This window comes from Salvia splendens, chromosome 16 (genome assembly GCF_004379255.2).
Source record: "Salvia splendens isolate huo1 chromosome 16, SspV2, whole genome shotgun sequence".
NCBI classification, from domain to species: domain Eukaryota; kingdom Viridiplantae; phylum Streptophyta; class Magnoliopsida; order Lamiales; family Lamiaceae; genus Salvia; species Salvia splendens.
This window is the reverse complement of record NC_056047.1, coordinates 14105792-14125287: the sequence shown is the minus strand read 5'-3', so window position 1 is coordinate 14125287 and position 19496 is coordinate 14105792. Positions and strand designations below refer to the sequence as shown.

The window sequence follows — 19496 nt, the reverse complement described above, 5'->3', positions numbered from 1 at the left end:
CACATAATACTCACATTTTACTATAAAATTAATAGTAATATATAAAAATAAGACTCACATTCCATTAACTTTTTAAATTACTCATTTTCTTTATAAGTCAAACTATTTTTAAATTCCGCGCTGAGTAAAAGTGAGTCTTTGTTTGGTGGATGGAGGGAATACAAGTTTTTCGATAAATTCAGTTCGAATCGATTTTATTTTTCAAAAACAATCGGTTTTGTGGCTTAATTCAATTTGGGAAAAAAATTTGAATCGGGTATATTTTTTCCATGAACCAAATTTTTAATTCCAAAAAATATAGTTTATCAATTTTTCGTATGTACATCTATGCAGTGGCGGATCCAGGGGGCAGTGGGGGCGGTCGCCCCTACCCGACCGTTCGGAGAGCCTAAATTTTTCATTGAATCCCGAAAATAGGATATCCGCCCCCTCCGTATGGTGTAGAAATATTTTTGTTTTCAATAAATTTCATATAAAATGTAGTAGTCCAATGGTTTGGTTGTTGGATTTTTAACTAAGATGTCTAGGGTTCAATCCTCAACAAAAACATATTTATTTTCATCTTTCATTTTTTATTTTATCAATTCATATTTCTTCTTATTATCAAAATAATACCTTTAAATACTACTAAGTTGCATATATTATGTTGTTATATTTATTCTTTAGTTAAAATCATTTTTAATTTTGTGTTAAAGTCTTTTTTATCCTAAAGTACTTATAATTTGATCCATGCATCTTAATTATTCTCTATGTAACAAAATAAACATTTTAAATATTTTTGAAATATAAATATTTAGTGTTCTACTTATATCACTTTTGTATATAATATTTACAGTGATTAAATGTACATATATTTACACTAATTTTATATTTTAAAATGAATAATACATATTTGCAAGCTAAAGCATGTTTATATTTATATAATTTTTTATTTTAAAATGAATAATACATATTTGCAAGCTGAAGCATGTTTATATTTTATTAATGAAGCTAGTGCAGTAGTGCTACTTAAATATTAATATAATATTTATTTATTTTATTATTAAAAATAATATTAAATTAAATATTTAATATTTAAATATAAGTTCCCCCGCCATTTTCGGGTCCTAGATCCGCCACTGCATCTATGTATGGTGTCATTCATTCCAATTTCCCATCCCTTTTAGGGTTATTTGTAATCAGATTTGATGAATGTTTTAGAGCTACTCCTCTTTGAGTTTTTTATCCAATTCTATTTTGACGGTTGCTTGTTTGATATTGATAAAGTAAATGCATGCGATCTAAGAGCATGCACAACGGTGAGCAGGACGGCGTCCGTCCGTTCGTGCCAGCGGCACGGAGACGCTGTCCGCCGCTGCGCTCGCGCCGCTGGCACGGCGCTGCTCGATGCATCGAGCACGCCCGTGCCAGCAAGCAGGTGACGTGGCAGGCGCAGATTGGCCAACGGCTTAGCCGTTGGCAATTTTGTTTTTTTTTTAAAATCAGTTTTTAATTAAAAAATGATTAAAAATTAAAAATATTTTCCCACTTTTCAAAAAAAATATATTCGTTTTCTACCCGTTTTTTAATTTTTTTTTCATTTTTCTCCCAAAAATACACATTTTCATCTATAAATACCCCCACTTTCACACCCAAAAATTCACACCACACTACACAATTCTCATCTACATTCGCTCATTTCCATTCTCATCTACATTCTCTCATTTTCATTCTCATCTACATTCTCTCATTTCCATGCTTACAAACACGGTTCACAACTTTATTGAAATCCTTGCTCTTCGTACCCACGTACGCACAACAACTCTTATCAACATCATAACCACATAATACAATACAATCAGTTTTCTATAAACACATTACTCATGCATGCCCTATCGTTCCTTTCATCGTTTTCTCATATTGCCCATCCCAACGTTCACCATCATAAACGATACGAAACCTTTGGCATACATCAACGTGCAACGCATAATCACATCATAGGATAAGTTCTTACTCACACATGTATCATGTATTTCATTCAAAACTTGCCAACAAGACTATTTCAATCAAGACATGAATCTGGCAGAACAGCGTAGTCGTTTTGTAAAAATTATTAAAAATACATCCGATATCATTTGAAGCTAAAATTTGGTCACCACACAGTAGACACATCAAGGTTCATCCAGTTAAAAACAAATCACATCTTTAGGTCGGTCAAAAACAAAAACGAAACTCACCGGACGAGAATACAAATTCTGACAAGACTGCGCAGTTCAATTGAAAAATTCGTTAAACATTCATCTTTCTTAAAAAGAGGCTGAAATTTTGACACAACACAGAAGACACTTAAAATTTCACTCAGTTAAAAATTCGTGCCAAAATAAGATTTTTTGGTCGGCCAAACACTCGTCGGAACCTACTGTCCGAACACCACAGTCTTCATGCTCAACATTTACAAACTAGGGTTTGTCTATCATTCATTCACACATACATATTCATGCTTTCAACACATATTCCTGCTTCAAAAACGACATCACAACCATGTTCTCCTATTTACACATAGCATTCACCAATGAATCATCCACAAACTCACACACACACACATACACGCACATACACATACTTTCTCATGCAAACATCATTCCCAACCGATTAATTTTTAGATCTACGATTTCTATACTCGCTATATGCATGAGGGGATCAAGAAACATGGATTCAATGGTAAGAAGGAGAAAGATGAATCAAAGTATACCTTCCCTTGAAAAACAATCGGTAGGAATGACGAATGATGTGATTCTTCGATGAATCTTGAATTTCCAACTCCACAATGATGCAAGAACAAGGAATTGGTGAAGGATTGGTGGAGAAGGAGAGGAAGAGAGAGATGTGTGGTATGGAGAGAATAGGGAGATGAAAATATGAGGGCTATGGTTAGGGTTCTTCTAATTTATAGTCTAGGATAAATCCCACAATAAAGCAATTAAAATTGTGGAAGAATAAAATAGAGGTCAATGAATAAATCCCACCATTAAAAGGAAAATAGGCGTGTAGTATGTGGGGGAGTAATTTTCAAAAATTGCTATTTAATTAGCATAGATATTTATTTGGTATTTACTTGGAGAGAAAGATTCTCACAAAATAGGTAAAAAGATATTGAGTATCTCATAAATAAGGTAACAAAATAATTCAAGCATCTCCAAGTGGGGAAATAAAAAGGGGCGTGTATAATTGGAAAAATCAAGGACAAATACTTAAATCCTCAAATCAAATAGGAATAGGATTTAAATTTGGTAATTTCTTGTAGGAAAAGACTCCCACAAAATATGTAACAAATAAATTAATCCCACAAGTAATTGGAGGTCATATGGGAGAAAATTATGAGGTTTTAGGGAAAGAAAGAATCAAATCCTAATTAACATAGGATATGGAGAGATTTGGCAAGATATGGTAAGATTTAATTGGACTTTAATTCAAGGAAAGAGATAAACAAGATACCGATTAAATCTACAAAAATAATTCCCTCTCCTAATTAATAGGAGATTTCGAAAATCTCAAGGGATGGCCAAGGGGTCGAAAATCATGTAGAATAGCATGTGGATAATTTGGTTTGGATTTAATTTGGATAAATATCCCAAAACAATTAATTAAATCCAAGAAAGAAAGTATTATTTCCAATAAATAGGAGGGCCGAAAATTTCAAATAAAATTGCTAGAATGATTATGCATTATCCCATTTAAGTTAATTCACACATTGGAAGCTTAATCACATTAACTCACATAACTCACAACAACTAATTTCACATAATTAACTCAAACACATAGAGACTCAATTTCCACAAAAGATATTCTCATTCAACATCCACATTATTTAAAATAAAATAAGCCATCAAATAAAAATAATAAAAAAAATTCACAATTTTCCAGGGTGCTACAAATGCGTTGTCCACAATGGAATCACCCAAATCAATCCGGGCTTGGAGAATCTTGATTCGAGAAGCATTCAATCGTCGCGAGCACTAAATCTCTACGCAACCTTGAACCGGTTTCTCTTTGCGCGCGGAATCCCGACTAGACTTCTCCATCTTCTCAACCTTTTCAACTCCACCAAAACCAGCTGAAGAATCGGGAATCTTCTTGTTAGAATCAGCAAAGCCTTCCTCAACTTGATCACAATCAAGAATCAACGGCGGCGGTGGCGGCGGCTGGTAGGTTTTTGGAGGAGGCACACACGAGTAATTTTGGTGGGGTAGGGCTGCTGTTAGCAGCGGCTGCTGGGAGGAAAGTTTTGGCGGCTGGTGGTAGTCGTGCGACGGCGGCGGCTGAGTATGGAAGTAGTGCTGCGGTGATGGTGGCGGCGGTCTGTAGACGAGCTGCTTCTGCTGCCTTGAATCGGTGTAGGTCTGGGACGTCGGCTGCCTGTAGGGGTCATTGTTGTGGAAGTAGGGTTGTGGCTGATTGTCGAAGTAGGGATCAACCGTTGTTTGCCATGGCGTGACGTAGGCCGGCGCCGGATATTGCAGTGGCACATGGGCAGATGGTGGTGGTGGCCAGCCAGTGTTGTTAACTCCGGAATTGAAGCTCGCATATGGCGGCTGTTCATATGCTGCTGGCGGTGGCTGATGGTGGTTGTAATGTTGATATTCGGGCTGCTCACGTTCGTCCATCGCGTCCAACTTCCTGTTTATTCTGTTGCAGGCAACCATTATCTGGTCACATAGATAAGATATATAGATTTCTTCATTGGTATGACGAGCCATGAATACGAAGATGAAAGCACCAATTATTAAGGGATAATTTCCCTTAACAAGATTCCGGCGCCGCGATTGCGATTGTCGGAGGAATAAAAGGTAGTGGAGGTAGTCGCGGGAGCTTTGCCCGTCGATCAAACCAAGAACAATACCGAATTGATATAAAAACGTAAAAATAAAATAGGATGATTGTATTTCTGATTGATTGAGAATGTATACAAATACTCCTATTTATAAGATTAGCCTAACTTAATGAGCAAGAAAATAAAAATCCTAATAATATATGGGAAAGATATGCTAAATCAATACCAAACTAAATAAAAGATATGTGGGGATATTCCTAGTGATATACTCGTATCATAATGTCTCAAGGTACTTAAAGTCATAAAACAGTATGAAGTAAAACGAAAGACTTTTAGAAAAATAATTTCAAACAAGGCAGCGGAAATAAGTTATCTAAAGAGAGTCATTGGATGACGCCCATGTATGCAGACACGACGCATCCATAAATTCTTAAAGCCCGACTCAACATCCGCCGCAACATCCCGTGCAACCTGCACATAGGGAAAACACATGCAGGGTTGAGTACTTAATACACTCAGTGGCCTCATGCCGAAAACATTTGATAAAAGTTATGTCATCATACCATAGTGAAGTCGAGTTTTACATTTAGAAAAGAAATATCATCGAGTATCACAAAAACAGTTTCATAGCCTGGCCAGGCAAAACAATCTCCTCACTTTCTCAACAACCAATCATTCACATCCTCTTACCATAGTGCGACGAAAGTGTGGCCACACTTTTCACCCACGAGACCGGCCGACTAGCCTGATAGGGTTTGCGGCCCTACTCAGACCCGAATTCGTCTAACATAGCCCTATACCCTAATGGAGCAAGCTCAACAAACTAGGCATCATGCAACAATCTCATCATCAAAACAAACAAGGCATGACATAACACTTTAAACCACCCTTATTCCACCATAATCATACTTTTGATAGCGTAAAAGAGTTTAGTAAAAGAAAGCCCACCCTGCTTGCTTATACCACACAGTTCACAACTTAAATGCAACCCTTGCTCTTTGTATCCACGTACGCACAACAACCCTTGTCAACATCATAACACATAATACAATCAGTTTTCTATCAACGTATTAATCATGCATGCCATATCGTTCCTTTCATTGTTTTCTCACATTGTCCATCCTAATCGTTTACCATCATAACCGAAACGTTTCCTTTAGCATACATCAACGTGCAACAAATAACATAATCACATGATAGGATAGGTTCCTTACTCACACATGTGTCATGTTCTTCATTCAAAAGTTGTCAACGAAGAGTATTTCAACAAAACAGAATCTGATAGAACAACGCAGTCTTTTTGTAAAAATCATTAAAATTCCATCCGATCTATTTGAAGCTAAAATTTGGTCACCACGCAGTAGACACATAAAGGTTCATCCAGTTAAAGTTTCACACCAAAATCGTGTATTTTGATCAGTCAAAATGAAAACGAAAACGAAATTCACTGGACGGAACACATATTCTGGCAGAACTGTGCAGTTCAAATGAAAAATTCATTAAAAATTCGTCTGTCATCAATTGAAGCTGAAATTTTGACACAACACATAATACACCTAAAGCTTCATCCGGTTAAAAATTCGCATAAAAAAGAGACCGTTTGATTGGCCAAAAACTCGTCGGAACCTACTGTCCGTACACCACAGTTTTCATGTTCAACCTTCACAAACTCTCGTTTGTTTATCATACATTCACACATACATATTTATGCTTCAAAAACGAAATTACAACCATGCTTTCCTAATCACACATAACATTCACAAAGATTCATCCACGTACTTACACACACACATACATACACGCACACACACACATATTCTTGTGCAACCATCCTTCCCAACCAATTAATTATTAGGTTTACTATTCTCCACTCAACTATGTGCATGAGGGGTTCAAGAATCATGGATTCAATGATAAGAAGGGGAAAGGTGGATAAAAAATTATACCTTTTTCTTGGAAACAATCGGTAGAAATGACAATTGGTTGATTCTTCGATGGATCTTTGAGTTTCCAACTCCAAAACGTAGCAAGAACGAAGAATTGGTGGAGGATTGAGTGAGAGGGAGAAGAGGCGTGTGGGAGGAGAGGGAGAGGGAGGGAGGCGTGTGAAATGGGGGCTAGGGTTAGGGTTTTCCTTTTTATATTCTAGGATTAATCTCACACTTAAATAAAATAATTAAAATTGTGGGAGAATAAAATAGAAGTCAATTAATAAGTTCCACAATTAATAAAAATAGGCGTGTAGTGTGGGGGGGATTTTCAAAAATTTAGTTATTTAATTAGCATAGAAATTGATTTGGTATTTACTTAGAGAGAAATATACTCACAAAATAGGTAAAAAGATATTGAGTATCCCATAAATAAGGTAACAAGACAAATAAAAAATCTCCAAGTAGGAAGGGGGGGAGGGGGCGTGTAATATGGGGAGAAATAAAAGAAAAATATTCAAATCCCCAATGAATTAGGCATAGGAATTAATTTGATATTTATTTGGATAGGAGGGATCCCACAAAATAGGAACAAACTATTAATTCCTTTAAAAAAAGGAGGGGTCGAAAATAATAAGGTCTCAAAGAAGCAAAGAGTCAAATCCTAATTAAAATAGGATATGAAGAGATTTAATTGGATTTTAATTCAAGGAAGGAAATAAATAAAGTACCAATTAAATCTACAAAATAATTCCTCTCATAAAATAATAGGGGGATTTCGAAAATTTCAAGGAATGGGGCAAAGGTCGAAAATCATGTAGAATAATTTAGGGATAATTTGGTTTAAATTTAATTCGGATAAATATCCCAAAACAATTAATTAAATCTAAGAGAGAAAATATTATTACCAATAAATAGGAGGGCAGAAAATTTCCATGAAATGGCTAGAACAAATATGCATGATCCCATTTAATTTAATTTACACATTGGAAAATAAATCACATTATTCCACATAATTCACAACAACTAATTTCACATTGTTAACTCAATCACATAGAAAACAAATTTCAAAAATGAATTTTTTCAAATCAACATCCCCATTAATAAAACAAAATAAGTCGCAAAAATTTGGGGTGCTACATCTAAAAAGGCTACAAAGTGAACTATTTCTGTCCAAATCCTCATTGCCTCTGATTTGCCTTCTCATTAACCTTTTTGCAGTTCCTAGAATCATGGTGTCCAATCTCATGACAGTTTCCACACTTTCGACCTGGTTTCATTGCTAACTTTTTTTTTTTTAAATTAACTTCATATATTTATATCATATATATGAAGGAGGAAATTACAAATCAACTCCTATAACAAGTAGGAAAGACAAAATTAACTTCATTGCTTACTTTATTGTTGACTCCTTCTTCGATTTCTTCCTACTTTCACTTCCCTTTGTGCTAACAACATCAGGAGGATGAACTTCAATAAAGTTCGGAACTTGTGAGCCATAGAAGTTCTCAATCAATGCTCTCTTCTCTGTCGAAGACAGAACAACACCTTCTCTGAGAAGTTGCTTCTTACCTTCTTCAATAATTGCAGAAAATGCATTGATTTGATCAATGTTCCCTTCAATACTTTGTGTTGTTTCAACGAATAATGCATACAAGTTTTTAAATGCAATCTTCTTCTTATCCACAACAAGGTGTATTTCTTGATCATCACAAAAATCTTCATGCATTGGCTTCACAAACTGTGACTTCAACCATCTCCCTCCATGCAACTTCTCGGGTATCAACTTAACAAACTTATATTTCAACACACAAAATATATGACTGCCCAACAGACCAAGTCTCTCAAACTTTTTGCATCCACACAAATAGGTGTCATCACCAATGGAGTAAGTCACTGTCCATGAGTTTGAATCTTTGTCATTTACGTTATATACTTCAATCTCTCTATTGGTAGACACACCTAGAGTTGCACAAGACAAAGAGAAACATGCATAAACTATCTCTTCTTGAATTGCATTATAAGCACTACCACTATATATCGTTGATGCATGTTTCTCGATTTCCAATTCTGCTCGCAAAATAGGCACTTTTGTTGAATCATAGTATTCAAGGTTTGCGTTATTACTTCTTTGAGTCTCCAAAGCATGGTTATAGTTCATATAAAATAGCATAAGGTTAACCCGAGAGTTTGAGTACATTTTAAAGAAGCTATTCTGTGATTCAGACAAAGAAGTTGTCTTTATCAACGAACTCATCGGAAAATCACGGAAAAAGGCTGGAACCCAAAACTTTCTGGATGCAAACATTGATGAAAACCAGTCATTATTGGCTAGCCCATATCTTTCCATTATAGCATGCCAAGTTTCTTCAAATGCATCAGGTTCCATCAACTCCGACCATACACATGCATTTAGTTCCTTCTTTAGTTCTTCACTACCAAGCATGTTCTTTGACAATTTATCAGCAACTTTATTCATAACGAGCCACATACACCACCGGTGTCTTGTATTGACAAGGACCTCCTCAATAGCAACTTTCATTCCTAAGTCTTGGTTGGTTACGATGAGTTTGGTTAAATAACCATGAAAATGAGTTGGCATTTTCCTTGGACAAAAGGCCAGCAGCAAATGTCACAGGGCGACCATGATTATCCTTGCCCGTAAAAGGAGCAAATATCATACAGTACCTACATATTAAAATCACTATAAGGCATGCAAAATATACTTCACTATATGATCAATATACTTCCCTAAAATGAAAAACAATTCACTATAAGCATGCAGAAATATACATCACTGTAATTCACAATATACATCACTGTAATGTACAATATACATCACTATATGCTCAATATACTCCATGTCAAGGCATGTTCAATACACTTCACTGTAAGCATATTGTAGTTCACTAATTGCTCAATATACTTCCCTAAACTGAAAAACGATGCACTATAAGAATGCAGAAATATACATCACTGTAATGCACAATATACATCCCTATAATGCACAATATACTTCACTGAAGTGAAAAATAGTAATTAGTGTGCACATACCTATTTGTTGAGTATGTCGTATCAAAAGAAACAATATCACCATACAAATGATAGTTTCTCTTGGCAGTAGGATCACACCAAAACAAACGTGTCAGTATATCTTTTGAGTTGACCTCATATTCATATGTAAATGCACCACAAAGTTCCTTCTTCCTGCGCATCTCATTTAATAGCATTTGCGCATCAGCTCCTTCCACATATACTCTAAGGTCACGTTTGTAGTTGCGCACTTCTAAAACAGTACACCCTACATAATCTAATCCACCAAGCACTTCCTTAAGTAAGCTAAAACTTAAAGTTGGACCAATGTTTGCATTAGCGCAATCAAGGATGAATTTCTAATGGACTAAATCCAAATTGCGGTTCAACTTCATAAAACGCTTATGGCGTTCCTCAACCATCTCGTGATTATGTTCTTCAACGAAACTTTGTATAACATAACCAACACCCATAAAAAACTTCCAAGACACTTTAGCATTACAATAGCACTTAATAGAAGAACGCTTGCGTTTCATCTCAGATTGTTCACTCTTTCTTTGCTTTGTACCTTCTCGGCTACACACCACGTAAATCCAAGTAATGACATCTTTTTTCCGTTTTCGATCCCTTTTTACGGGTGTCAAACCCAACATATCGAGCATAATTGTTGTAGAAGTCCAATGCACGATCAAGGGTCATGAAACTTTGTCGAATTTTTGGTTTCAAATCATTGGGGCATTTTGGTACGTAAACCATTGTAAGAAGAATATACATCACTGTGAACATATAATAGTTCACTAAAATGCATAATATACTTCACTATAAGCATATAATAGTTCACTATATGCTCTATATACTTCACTACACTGTGATGAAAAAAATACATCACTCTTAGCATGTTGTTACTTCACTGATATCGAAAGAATAGATCACTCTAAGAAAATATCACAGAAACATCATTCTAACCTTGGAACACATCACTCTAAGCATGTCTTTACTTCCCTGATGTGAACAAAATAGATCACTATAACCAAATATCACAGAAACATCACTATAACCATGGAATGCATCACTCTAAGCATGTTTTTACTTCACTGTGATGAAAAAAACAGTGCACTCTTCAATTCACAAAATACACACGCTTCAATTAAAGCCTGTATACATCACTTTAACATATAATTACATCACTCTAACGTCTTTTCACATCATACACACTCTAATCATGATGAGAACAAACACGCAAACTTCATCTTCGTCACTCTAAACATGATCGAGTGTAATTGTTATAGAAGTCCAACGTATAATGATTACCTTTAGAAGTCTCAGCTTCCTCTCCCGACGATGATGAGTTGGAATCGAAATAATCTTCGTCCGACCTCAGAATTGAATCCATTGATTTCTCTTTTGCGTGATTGATGAATTGGAGAATAATGGAATCACAATGAACTGCAATGAATTGAATTGAATCGCGTCGAATGAATTGAATCACGATGAGGGAGAATCGCCTCTTATGAATTGAATGGAATCGATCAGATTTGCAAGGAAATTGATCATATTTGGAATGAAATCAGATTTGGAATGAAAATCGCGCATCTTATGAATTTCATAAAGTAATTTTCAAAAATACCCTTGGCCTATTTTACATTATTAAAATAAATAATATTTATTGTATTTATTTGTGTGACTGAGATTTGTTCTCTAGTTATATACTTAAAATTAGTTAGACTTTGATCACTCCTATGTACTCATATCTGTATATATAGAGGGATAATTCTAGAAATTATAAATTAGGAGTTATTCTAGAAATAAAAATGATGAAATAATTTTTAGGGATTAGTCTAGAATCACGCTAAGATTATAAATTAGGAGTTATTCTAGAAACAAAAATGATGAAATAATATCTTTTGATATCGATAGAAAAGAAGTGAGGATTTTAAAGGGAAGTAATTTTCTTTTTCCTTCCTCCATAAATTTACCGCCAAAGATAAAGCAACTCAATAATTAAACATAGTGAATCAATTAACTAGCAAACCTGTACATTCAATGGCAAGTAGTATCAAATTTCAGGAAGCATGCTTAATGTTGTATTTCAACTGGAAATATGGAGCCTTATAGCAAACAAAGCCAACATGAACAAATCTAATACTCCTACTTCAGAATGCTTAAACGTTAATTATTCTTAAGATACAAAAGAATAGAATAAACAACATTATTACCAACTAGCAAACAATTGATTGTCATAAATATTCCAATGAACCCAAAAGAATCACTAGGGCCTCCCTGTACCAAGTGAAGAACACAACACGTCTAGTTACACATTTAGTTATGATTCCGAACCATTCCTTATAGATTCAAGAACTTGAACAACCTCAGCCATGCTTGGTCTCCTCGACGGTGTTTCAGAAGTACAAATCAACCCCAGCTTCATCACCTGGATGAGCTCGTTTTCCACAAACCCTCTCAAGCTTCTGTCGAAACAGTCTGAGGCGTTGCCCTGCTCGATCAGACCCCTAACGTATTCACATAGAATCATCACTTCATTCGCTGATGGGCTCCCTACTGGCTTCCTTCCGGTTACTAGCTCCAAAAGGATGACCCCGAAGCTATAAACGTCGCATTTATCACTAATTCTTGAACTCTCAGCAAGCTCTGGAGCAATGTATCCAACTGCATTGTGAATTTTTTGGTGGCCATAGCTGTCAAGCAGAGGAAGCAGCTTCCCCAACCCGAAATCAGACAGCTTTGCTGTGTAGTTGTCATCAAGGAGTATGTTAGTGGACTTAACGTTGAGGTGTAGAACCGGAGGCTTGCAGTCGTGGTGAAGGTAGGCTAGAGCCCTGGCAGTCCCGACTGCAATGTTGAACCTTCTAGACCAATTCAGTTCCGGATTACCAGAGCCAGTGCTTGTGCCAGGATAGCCAATGCCATGGAGATTATCATACAGATTTCCTCTTGATACGAATTCTGACAGAATTAGTTGCATGCTAGATGACCAATAGTAACCTTGGACAGCAACCAGATGGCTATGATGAAGGCTTCCAAGGCGGCTTATTTCCTGCTCGAACTCATCCTGGCTCCTGATCCTCCCCAGTGTCTCGAGTTTCTTCACTGCTATGGCAATCCCACCTTCGAAGGTACTCTTGTAGACAATTCCGATTGAGCCTCCACCTACTAAACATTCTTTGTCTAGCAAAGCCTTTGTTCCGATTTCCCAATCCTCATACTTTGAGGGTAAGCTTTTGCTGAAGAGGACCAGTTTTCCAATGATGACATTTGATTCTGTTGAAGAAGCAAGTGGAGTGCTTTCTACAATCATGGTCTCGTCTTCAGTTCTCCTCCCACGACGAGCCCTCATGTTGATCACTGTGATGATGAGAACACCAGCAACAATCAAGGCAGCAGCCACTATGGCAACAATTGCAGAAGCGCTCAGCCTTGGTTTCCTCGCAGCCGGAGTGGAAGCACTGCCTGAGCAGGAGTTTACTAAAGGAGCACCACACAGGCCTGCATTGTGGAAAAACGCGTAGTATCCAAACTGCTTGATGCTTTCGATTGGAGGGATAGCACCAGAAAGGTTGTTATAAGAGAGGTTGAATAGAGATAGATTGTTGATATTTCCAAGTGCAGAAGGAATTGGACCAGAGAGTAAGTTGTCGGATAAATCCAAATAATAGAGGTTAGAAAATTTTCCGATGGTTATTGGTATGCTTCCGTTGAGCTGGTTGTGATGGAGGTCGAGAATTACAAGATGCGTCATGTTATCAAGGTTTTGTGGAATCTCTCCCACTAAAGAGTTCCCGGAGACGTTCCTGCACATATGTTTGAGAAACTAATCAATAAATGGATTAGCAGAAATAGATTGCAGCCATGATCAATCATTTGATACCTTATTCAATATTCACATTGGCACAACGAAAATGAGAAGATTAGACTTACAGTTCAAGAAGAAACCGGCATTGAGTGATCTCGTTAGGAATTTCACCATGAAGTCTGAGATTGTCTAAATCAAGAACTTCAAGCCATTCTATACTACCGATCTCTGCAGGAATCATCCCATCTATCGAGTTACTTGACAACCGAAGCAGCACCAGATTTCTCAAGCCAGATATTCCATCTGGCATACTTCCATCAAGCCTATTAAAACCCAAATCTAAATATTTAAGGCCACTGCACTTAGTAATGCTTGATGGAACCTCTCCATACAAAGCATTCCCAGAAACATCAAACACTTCCAATTTTGCGCAAGAAACCATATCTGGAATCTCCCCTTCAAACATATTCCATGAAGCATTGTAATACGTTAGATTTTCCAATCCAATAACCCCAAATGGGGCTGCCCCAGAAAACATATTGCTACCAAGATCCAAAAGACTCAAGCTTCTACATTGTGAAAGTTGCTTCTCAACACTCCCTGATAGCATATTACTCATCACAGAAAAGTACATCATCCTTGGAGGGCTGCAAATTTGTGACGGCAACGCCCCACTGAGACCGTTGAAAGATACATCAATCCCTTCTAGATCCAAACAGTTACCAACTGAAGCAGGGAGTGGCCCTGATAGATTGTTATGAGCCAAGGAAACAAATCTAGTCTTGTAACAGTTCTTGAACAATGCTGAAGGAATATCACCACTATACCCATTTCTAGACAAATCAAGAAATCTAATGTTTGGCAAATCTCCAAGAAATTCTGGGATTGATCCTGAAAGAGCATTAGAGCTCAAGTTTATCTTCCACAAAGTACTGATCTCTCCATACTCAGAAGGGATATTACCAGTTAACTTATTACCAAACAAGGTTATAATCCTAAGTGATTTCAATCCTGACAGAGAAGGTGACAAAACTCCAGAAAGATTAGTGTTCCAAAGCACAATTTTTGCCACATTTCCATCAGAATTACAGAACACCCCTTGGTAATCTTGGCAAGGGCTACTACTAGGAATCCAAGAACTCAAACTATCAAAAGGGTCGCTAGAAATGTTGCCCCTAAATTGAAGCAAAATCTCCTTCTCCGTAATGGGAGACACTAAAACTACCACAAATTCAAGCAGACAAAATGCACACAGGAACACAACGCAGTGGAGTGTTGTACCTCGCATTCTCATGTTCCCATCATAACCCCAGCATTATACTAGTTTACTGGATCTAGTTCCAGATTCTGTGCCTCCTCTGCTCATACACCAAAATCCCATCTTTCTGTTTTCCAAAATTCAAAATTTTGCTGCAAATGAGAAGGGGGTGGATGCAAATTTTTTGTCTTTTATGGTATTGTTTGGGGGAATCTTCACCACTGAATAGAAAAGTGGGATCTCTGCTCTGGGCAGATTGTGTGTGCGGGTTAGTGTCAAAATATTTAATTTTTTACAATTTCAAGAAAGTTGAAGGATGGGGGAGCTGGGATGAGAGTTGGTCTGTGAATGGGAAAACTGCCAAGCCTGGCTGGAAAGAGACGCATTTGGGCAATTTATTAACAATAAATCCATGTGACCAAATAGCGTAGAAAAGTGAAAACTGAGTGAGATTAGAGGAATGCCTCCACGTGGTATACGGTGTAATAAGACTGCAGACTCCATCTCCATCTCCATCTCCATCTCCATCTCCATCTTCATCTTCCTATCCCCCTTCAAATTGAATTGAATTGGAATTAGCATTCACAAACAAGGGATGAAGCCATTCTGTCTGACAGCTCTAATGTTTGACTATTGCTGTGCTTTTACTTGTAAGGTCCGTTTCAGTACAGTGGAGAAGCATTTATTCCTTGCAACAACCAAGCCACAACCATCAATCTACATAATAATGGGGCTAGTAAATACAGATTGAATGGATTGGTGTCCATTAAAACAATTTGTACTAGAATAAAAATGGAATAAATGTTAAAATCCATATTTATTGTGAATGGAAAAATGAGTAATATACTCCTTATTTATGTATTAAGATTTAAGAAGAATATTAGCCAGTTGAAGAATTACTGATTAAAAAAAAAGAATTACTAATCAATTTAAACAAACACGTTGTCAGCTGGAAACTAAATAAAATGAATCAATGTCAAAATTTTAATTAGACTAGATATTCATAATAATTCGAAAAATGATCAGAAGTGAGTTAACATCATAAATTCATAATTAGTAGAGAGCTTATCAATTCAATCAAAGAAAATGTGAATGCTATCATATTACTATTAGTTTAATTATAAATGCTATTCGAATATCACTTTTGCCCATTGTAACGAACTCAATTTGTAATAACCACTTGATTACATTGAAATGCTCATATGTCGATGGCTATATGTTTTTCTTATATACTACTATTAATATTAGTCTGTCTATATAAAATAGCCAGAGCTATACTAGTTTTAAATAAATGGTAAAATATGAGAAATAAAAATATATATAATATTTTTAGTGAAAAATATAGAGAAAAATTATTCATCATAAATAGTGCTAATAGATTAATTTTGATGGGTAGTCTAAAATAGAAAATATGACTATCTTGACAAAAGTACTACTAGTATTTCTGTCAACCATTTAAAATACTATTTTGTCATTCTAAATTGTTCATGATTTAAATAAATATTTACTTATTTTTTTCATTTTTATAGGCAGATCTTATATTCTATTAATTTTTTATATTCACAATTTTTTATAAAACCAATACTCCCTCGATTACATATTAATAGATGCATTTCTTTTCGGCACGGAGTTTAAGAATAGTGTGTTATATTGTTGGTGAATAAAGTAAGAGAGAATAAAGTAAGAGAGATGAAGAGAAAATAAAGTAGAAGAGAGAATTATTTTTTGCCAAAAATAGAAATTACCCAATTAACTTTGAACTTCTTAAAATAGAAAAATGACTCTATTAACATGGAACGGATAGACTACTAAAATAGATCTCACATATATTTTATTTATTTATTTATTTTTTATAAAATTAATTGTATACTCTTTTTATTTATTTAATTTTATAAATTATTTTTTTAAAATTCATGTCGAATTAAATAGTTTTTAAAATGATAAACAGATGGAGTATTACTTTTTAAATAAATAAAAGGCAAACAAAACAAACTCGACAAAGATTTGTCAATAGTATAATGGGCCAAACTTAATATTGAGCATTTGTACTGTGGATTGAAGCCCATGAAATCAGATATAAAGATATAGTACTAGTAGTACTATTTTTATAATATGATTATAGATTGCATTATTTCCCATTTTTTTAATATACGTTCTATTTTAATTTGACACAAATATTAAAAAAAGAATAAATTAATAAAATATAAGTAAAATAACATATTAGAATATAGCTCACTATCAAAAATAGTAAAAATGAAATTAGATCATTAATAAGGACCAGATAAAAATAAAAACTGATATAAGTATATAATAGAGAATGAACGGAGTATATTCAATATATCAATTAGGCAATAGTAGATTTCATATGTCATTTTGATTTAGAGTTTACATTTTAGACAATCTTTGTTAAAATTAAAGACAAGGTTCACAACCGTCATCATTATAGATCTTAGCTATAGCAGTTTCGAAGTAGGTAGATATGCATATGAGATATATAACATAAACTAAATTAAGTGAGCCCATCAACTTGATGAATAGAAGTGAAAATTGAATCTATATTTTCTGGTTTCAGAAAATCAAGAAATTTTCTTATTTACAATTGATTTCGTATTAGTAATAACTAATGAGTTAGGGCAGTTGGAAAATCATATAAGTAATGACTAATGAGTTAGGACAGTTGGCCTTCCAACTGCCACGTGTTCATATACAATTGCCACCGAATCATATTCGTATCATTACATACATGTTACAACATCATCTAACCAAATGATTTAGGCACCCTCTTTTTCATCTTTCTAAAACTCGGTTTCTTTTGGAAAGAAATATGGAGTACTAATATAGTTCAGAAGTTGGTTGAGAAATTAGTTGAATAAATGGTTAGTTGAAATGTAACTTGCGTTTGCGAAAGCTAGCATTAATTTTTGTAATTTGTATTATAGTACATATTTTGTTGGAAGGGATCACCTCATGCATTGTATACTACTGCCTCCGTCCCACAATAAGATTCCATTTTTGTCATTTTAGTCCATCCCACAATAAGTCGACTTTCACTTTTACTATAAATAGTAAGTAAACCTCACATTCCACTAACTCATTACACACACATTTTATTATAAAACTAATATATAAAGTGAGACTCATTACTCTAACTTTTTCAACTAATTTTCCTTTACATTTCTTAAAATCTGTGCCGAGTCAAATGTGGACACCTAATGTGGGACGGAGGTAATACATTTCATAATACACCATTAAAAACTTGACAAGTGGATCTTATTCTATAGAAAAAAAAAGTTATTTCCAATATAACCTCTCCACTTTAAGTACAGAAATTTAAACTACACTACATATCAAAAACGTATTTATTCAAATCAATTTCAGTTAATTATGCTCAATTCTAATGAAAAAAAGTAATGGTGGATCACATTTTATAAAAAGGAAATTTATTTCAAATAATCTTTCTTGCACTTTCTCGTTTCTACACATCTTTCAGTTTCACTAATTCTCAACATATTTTAATTACTAATCTTATTTCTTTTCAAAAGTTATCTCCTCGTAATTTTGTTAGCTGCTATATCAATAATATATATATGTAGATTAATTTTTTTGTATTGTATAGTAAAAAACATCATATTAGCAACATTACTCCATATATTAGTATTTTTGTATCATGAAATAAGTACAAATACATAACAGGGATATTAAAATCAAAATCAATCACAAAAAGAAAAAAATATTGGAAAAACTTCAAGTAACAAGAAAGAAAATAGTAGTATTAAAAAGTAAGAAAATAGTTAATATTCAAAATTTTAAGGGTTCATAATTTATTTATTATAAATATAGCTTCTACATATAATATGCTTGTATCAAACGATCATGTTTGAATTCTAGAAAAAACACAACATCATGATAATAAAATTGATTGAAATGTGATCCACCATTACATTTTTTTATTAGAATTGAGCATAATTAACTGAAATTGATTTGAATAAATACGTTTTTTATTTTTAGTGTAGTTTAAATTTCTTTCCTTAAGTGGAAAGGTTATATTGGAAATAGCTTTTTTTCCATAAAATAAGATCCACTTGTCAATTTTTTAATGGTGCATTATGAAACGTAGTATACAATGCATGAGGTGATCACTTCCGATATTTTGTGAGCTTAAGCAATTAAATGATTGATTTTCCTATTTTTGTTATCTTGTGTTATCTGTCTTGTTCTAGTGAGGTGAGTGCGTGAGTACTTGAGACATTACTCCGACAAACTTGAGTTCTCTATCAGGGGAATTTTGTTGGGGCTACTAAATTACGATTACAAAATAATACATCAAATTATAAAATATGCATATATGAACTTTAATTTTCAGTTAGATTTAGTTTAAGAAGCAAATCGATTATAATCAAATTCTGAAAAAAAAATCAATGAACCACAATTCCGGAAAAATATCTTCAAGGAACCAAAAATATCATAACCAAAATTCCGGAAAAACATTTGTAACAAAAAAAAGGAAAAAAAAATCTTTAAGGGACCACAAATCGGAAAAAAAAATCTTCTAAGGAACAAACTGAATGACTATAAATCTGTGGCTGACTTCTGCTGAGTATTTGTGGTTAAGTGTAAAATTTGGAAGTAGTAATTTACAATTAAATAAAAATCACA

At 34.6% G+C, this 19496-nt stretch overlaps 3 protein-coding genes across 3 annotated transcripts; all 3 read right to left on the bottom strand.

Moving 5' to 3' along the window:
• Positions 1–3995: 3995 nt before the first annotated feature.
• LOC121770217 (extensin-3-like) lies at positions 3996–4682 on the bottom strand. The gene has a single exon (XM_042166989.1). The coding sequence runs from the start codon at positions 4680–4682 to the stop codon at positions 3996–3998; it is 687 nt and encodes a 228-aa protein (XP_042022923.1).
• A 3449-nt stretch (positions 4683–8131) lies between these two features.
• On the bottom strand, positions 8132–9280 carry LOC121770216 (protein FAR-RED IMPAIRED RESPONSE 1-like). Its single transcript, XM_042166987.1, has one exon. It carries the CDS (start codon positions 9278–9280, stop codon positions 8132–8134), a length of 1149 nt encoding a protein of 382 aa, XP_042022921.1.
• A 2643-nt stretch (positions 9281–11923) lies between these two features.
• LOC121770917 (probable LRR receptor-like serine/threonine-protein kinase At1g12460) lies at positions 11924–15468 on the bottom strand. The gene is made up of 2 exons (XM_042167694.1): positions 13708–15468; positions 11924–13580 (listed from the first exon to the last, which is right to left on the bottom strand). The coding sequence occupies exons 1-2, from the start codon at positions 14874–14876 to the stop codon at positions 12095–12097; spliced, it is 2655 nt and encodes an 884-aa protein (XP_042023628.1). The 5' UTR covers positions 14877–15468; the 3' UTR covers positions 11924–12094.
• Positions 15469–19496: the final 4028 nt, after the last annotated feature.

What these genes read in the sequence shown, in the direction of transcription:
- LOC121770917 (XM_042167694.1), bottom strand. Translation starts at nt 14,876, where the DNA reads ATGAGAATGCGAGGTACAACACTCCACTGCGTTGTGTTCCTGTGTGCA. An exon ending in TGCCGGTTTCTTCTTGAACT is followed by an intron (nt 13,581 to 13,707) that starts GTAAGTCTAATC and finishes ACATATGTGCAG; the next exon opens with GAACGTCTCCGGGAACTCTT.
- LOC121770216 (XM_042166987.1), bottom strand. Translation starts at nt 9,280, where the DNA reads ATGAAAGTTGCTATTGAGGAGGTCCTTGTCAATACAAGACACCGGTGG.
- LOC121770217 (XM_042166989.1), bottom strand. Translation starts at nt 4,682, where the DNA reads ATGGTTGCCTGCAACAGAATAAACAGGAAGTTGGACGCGATGGACGAA.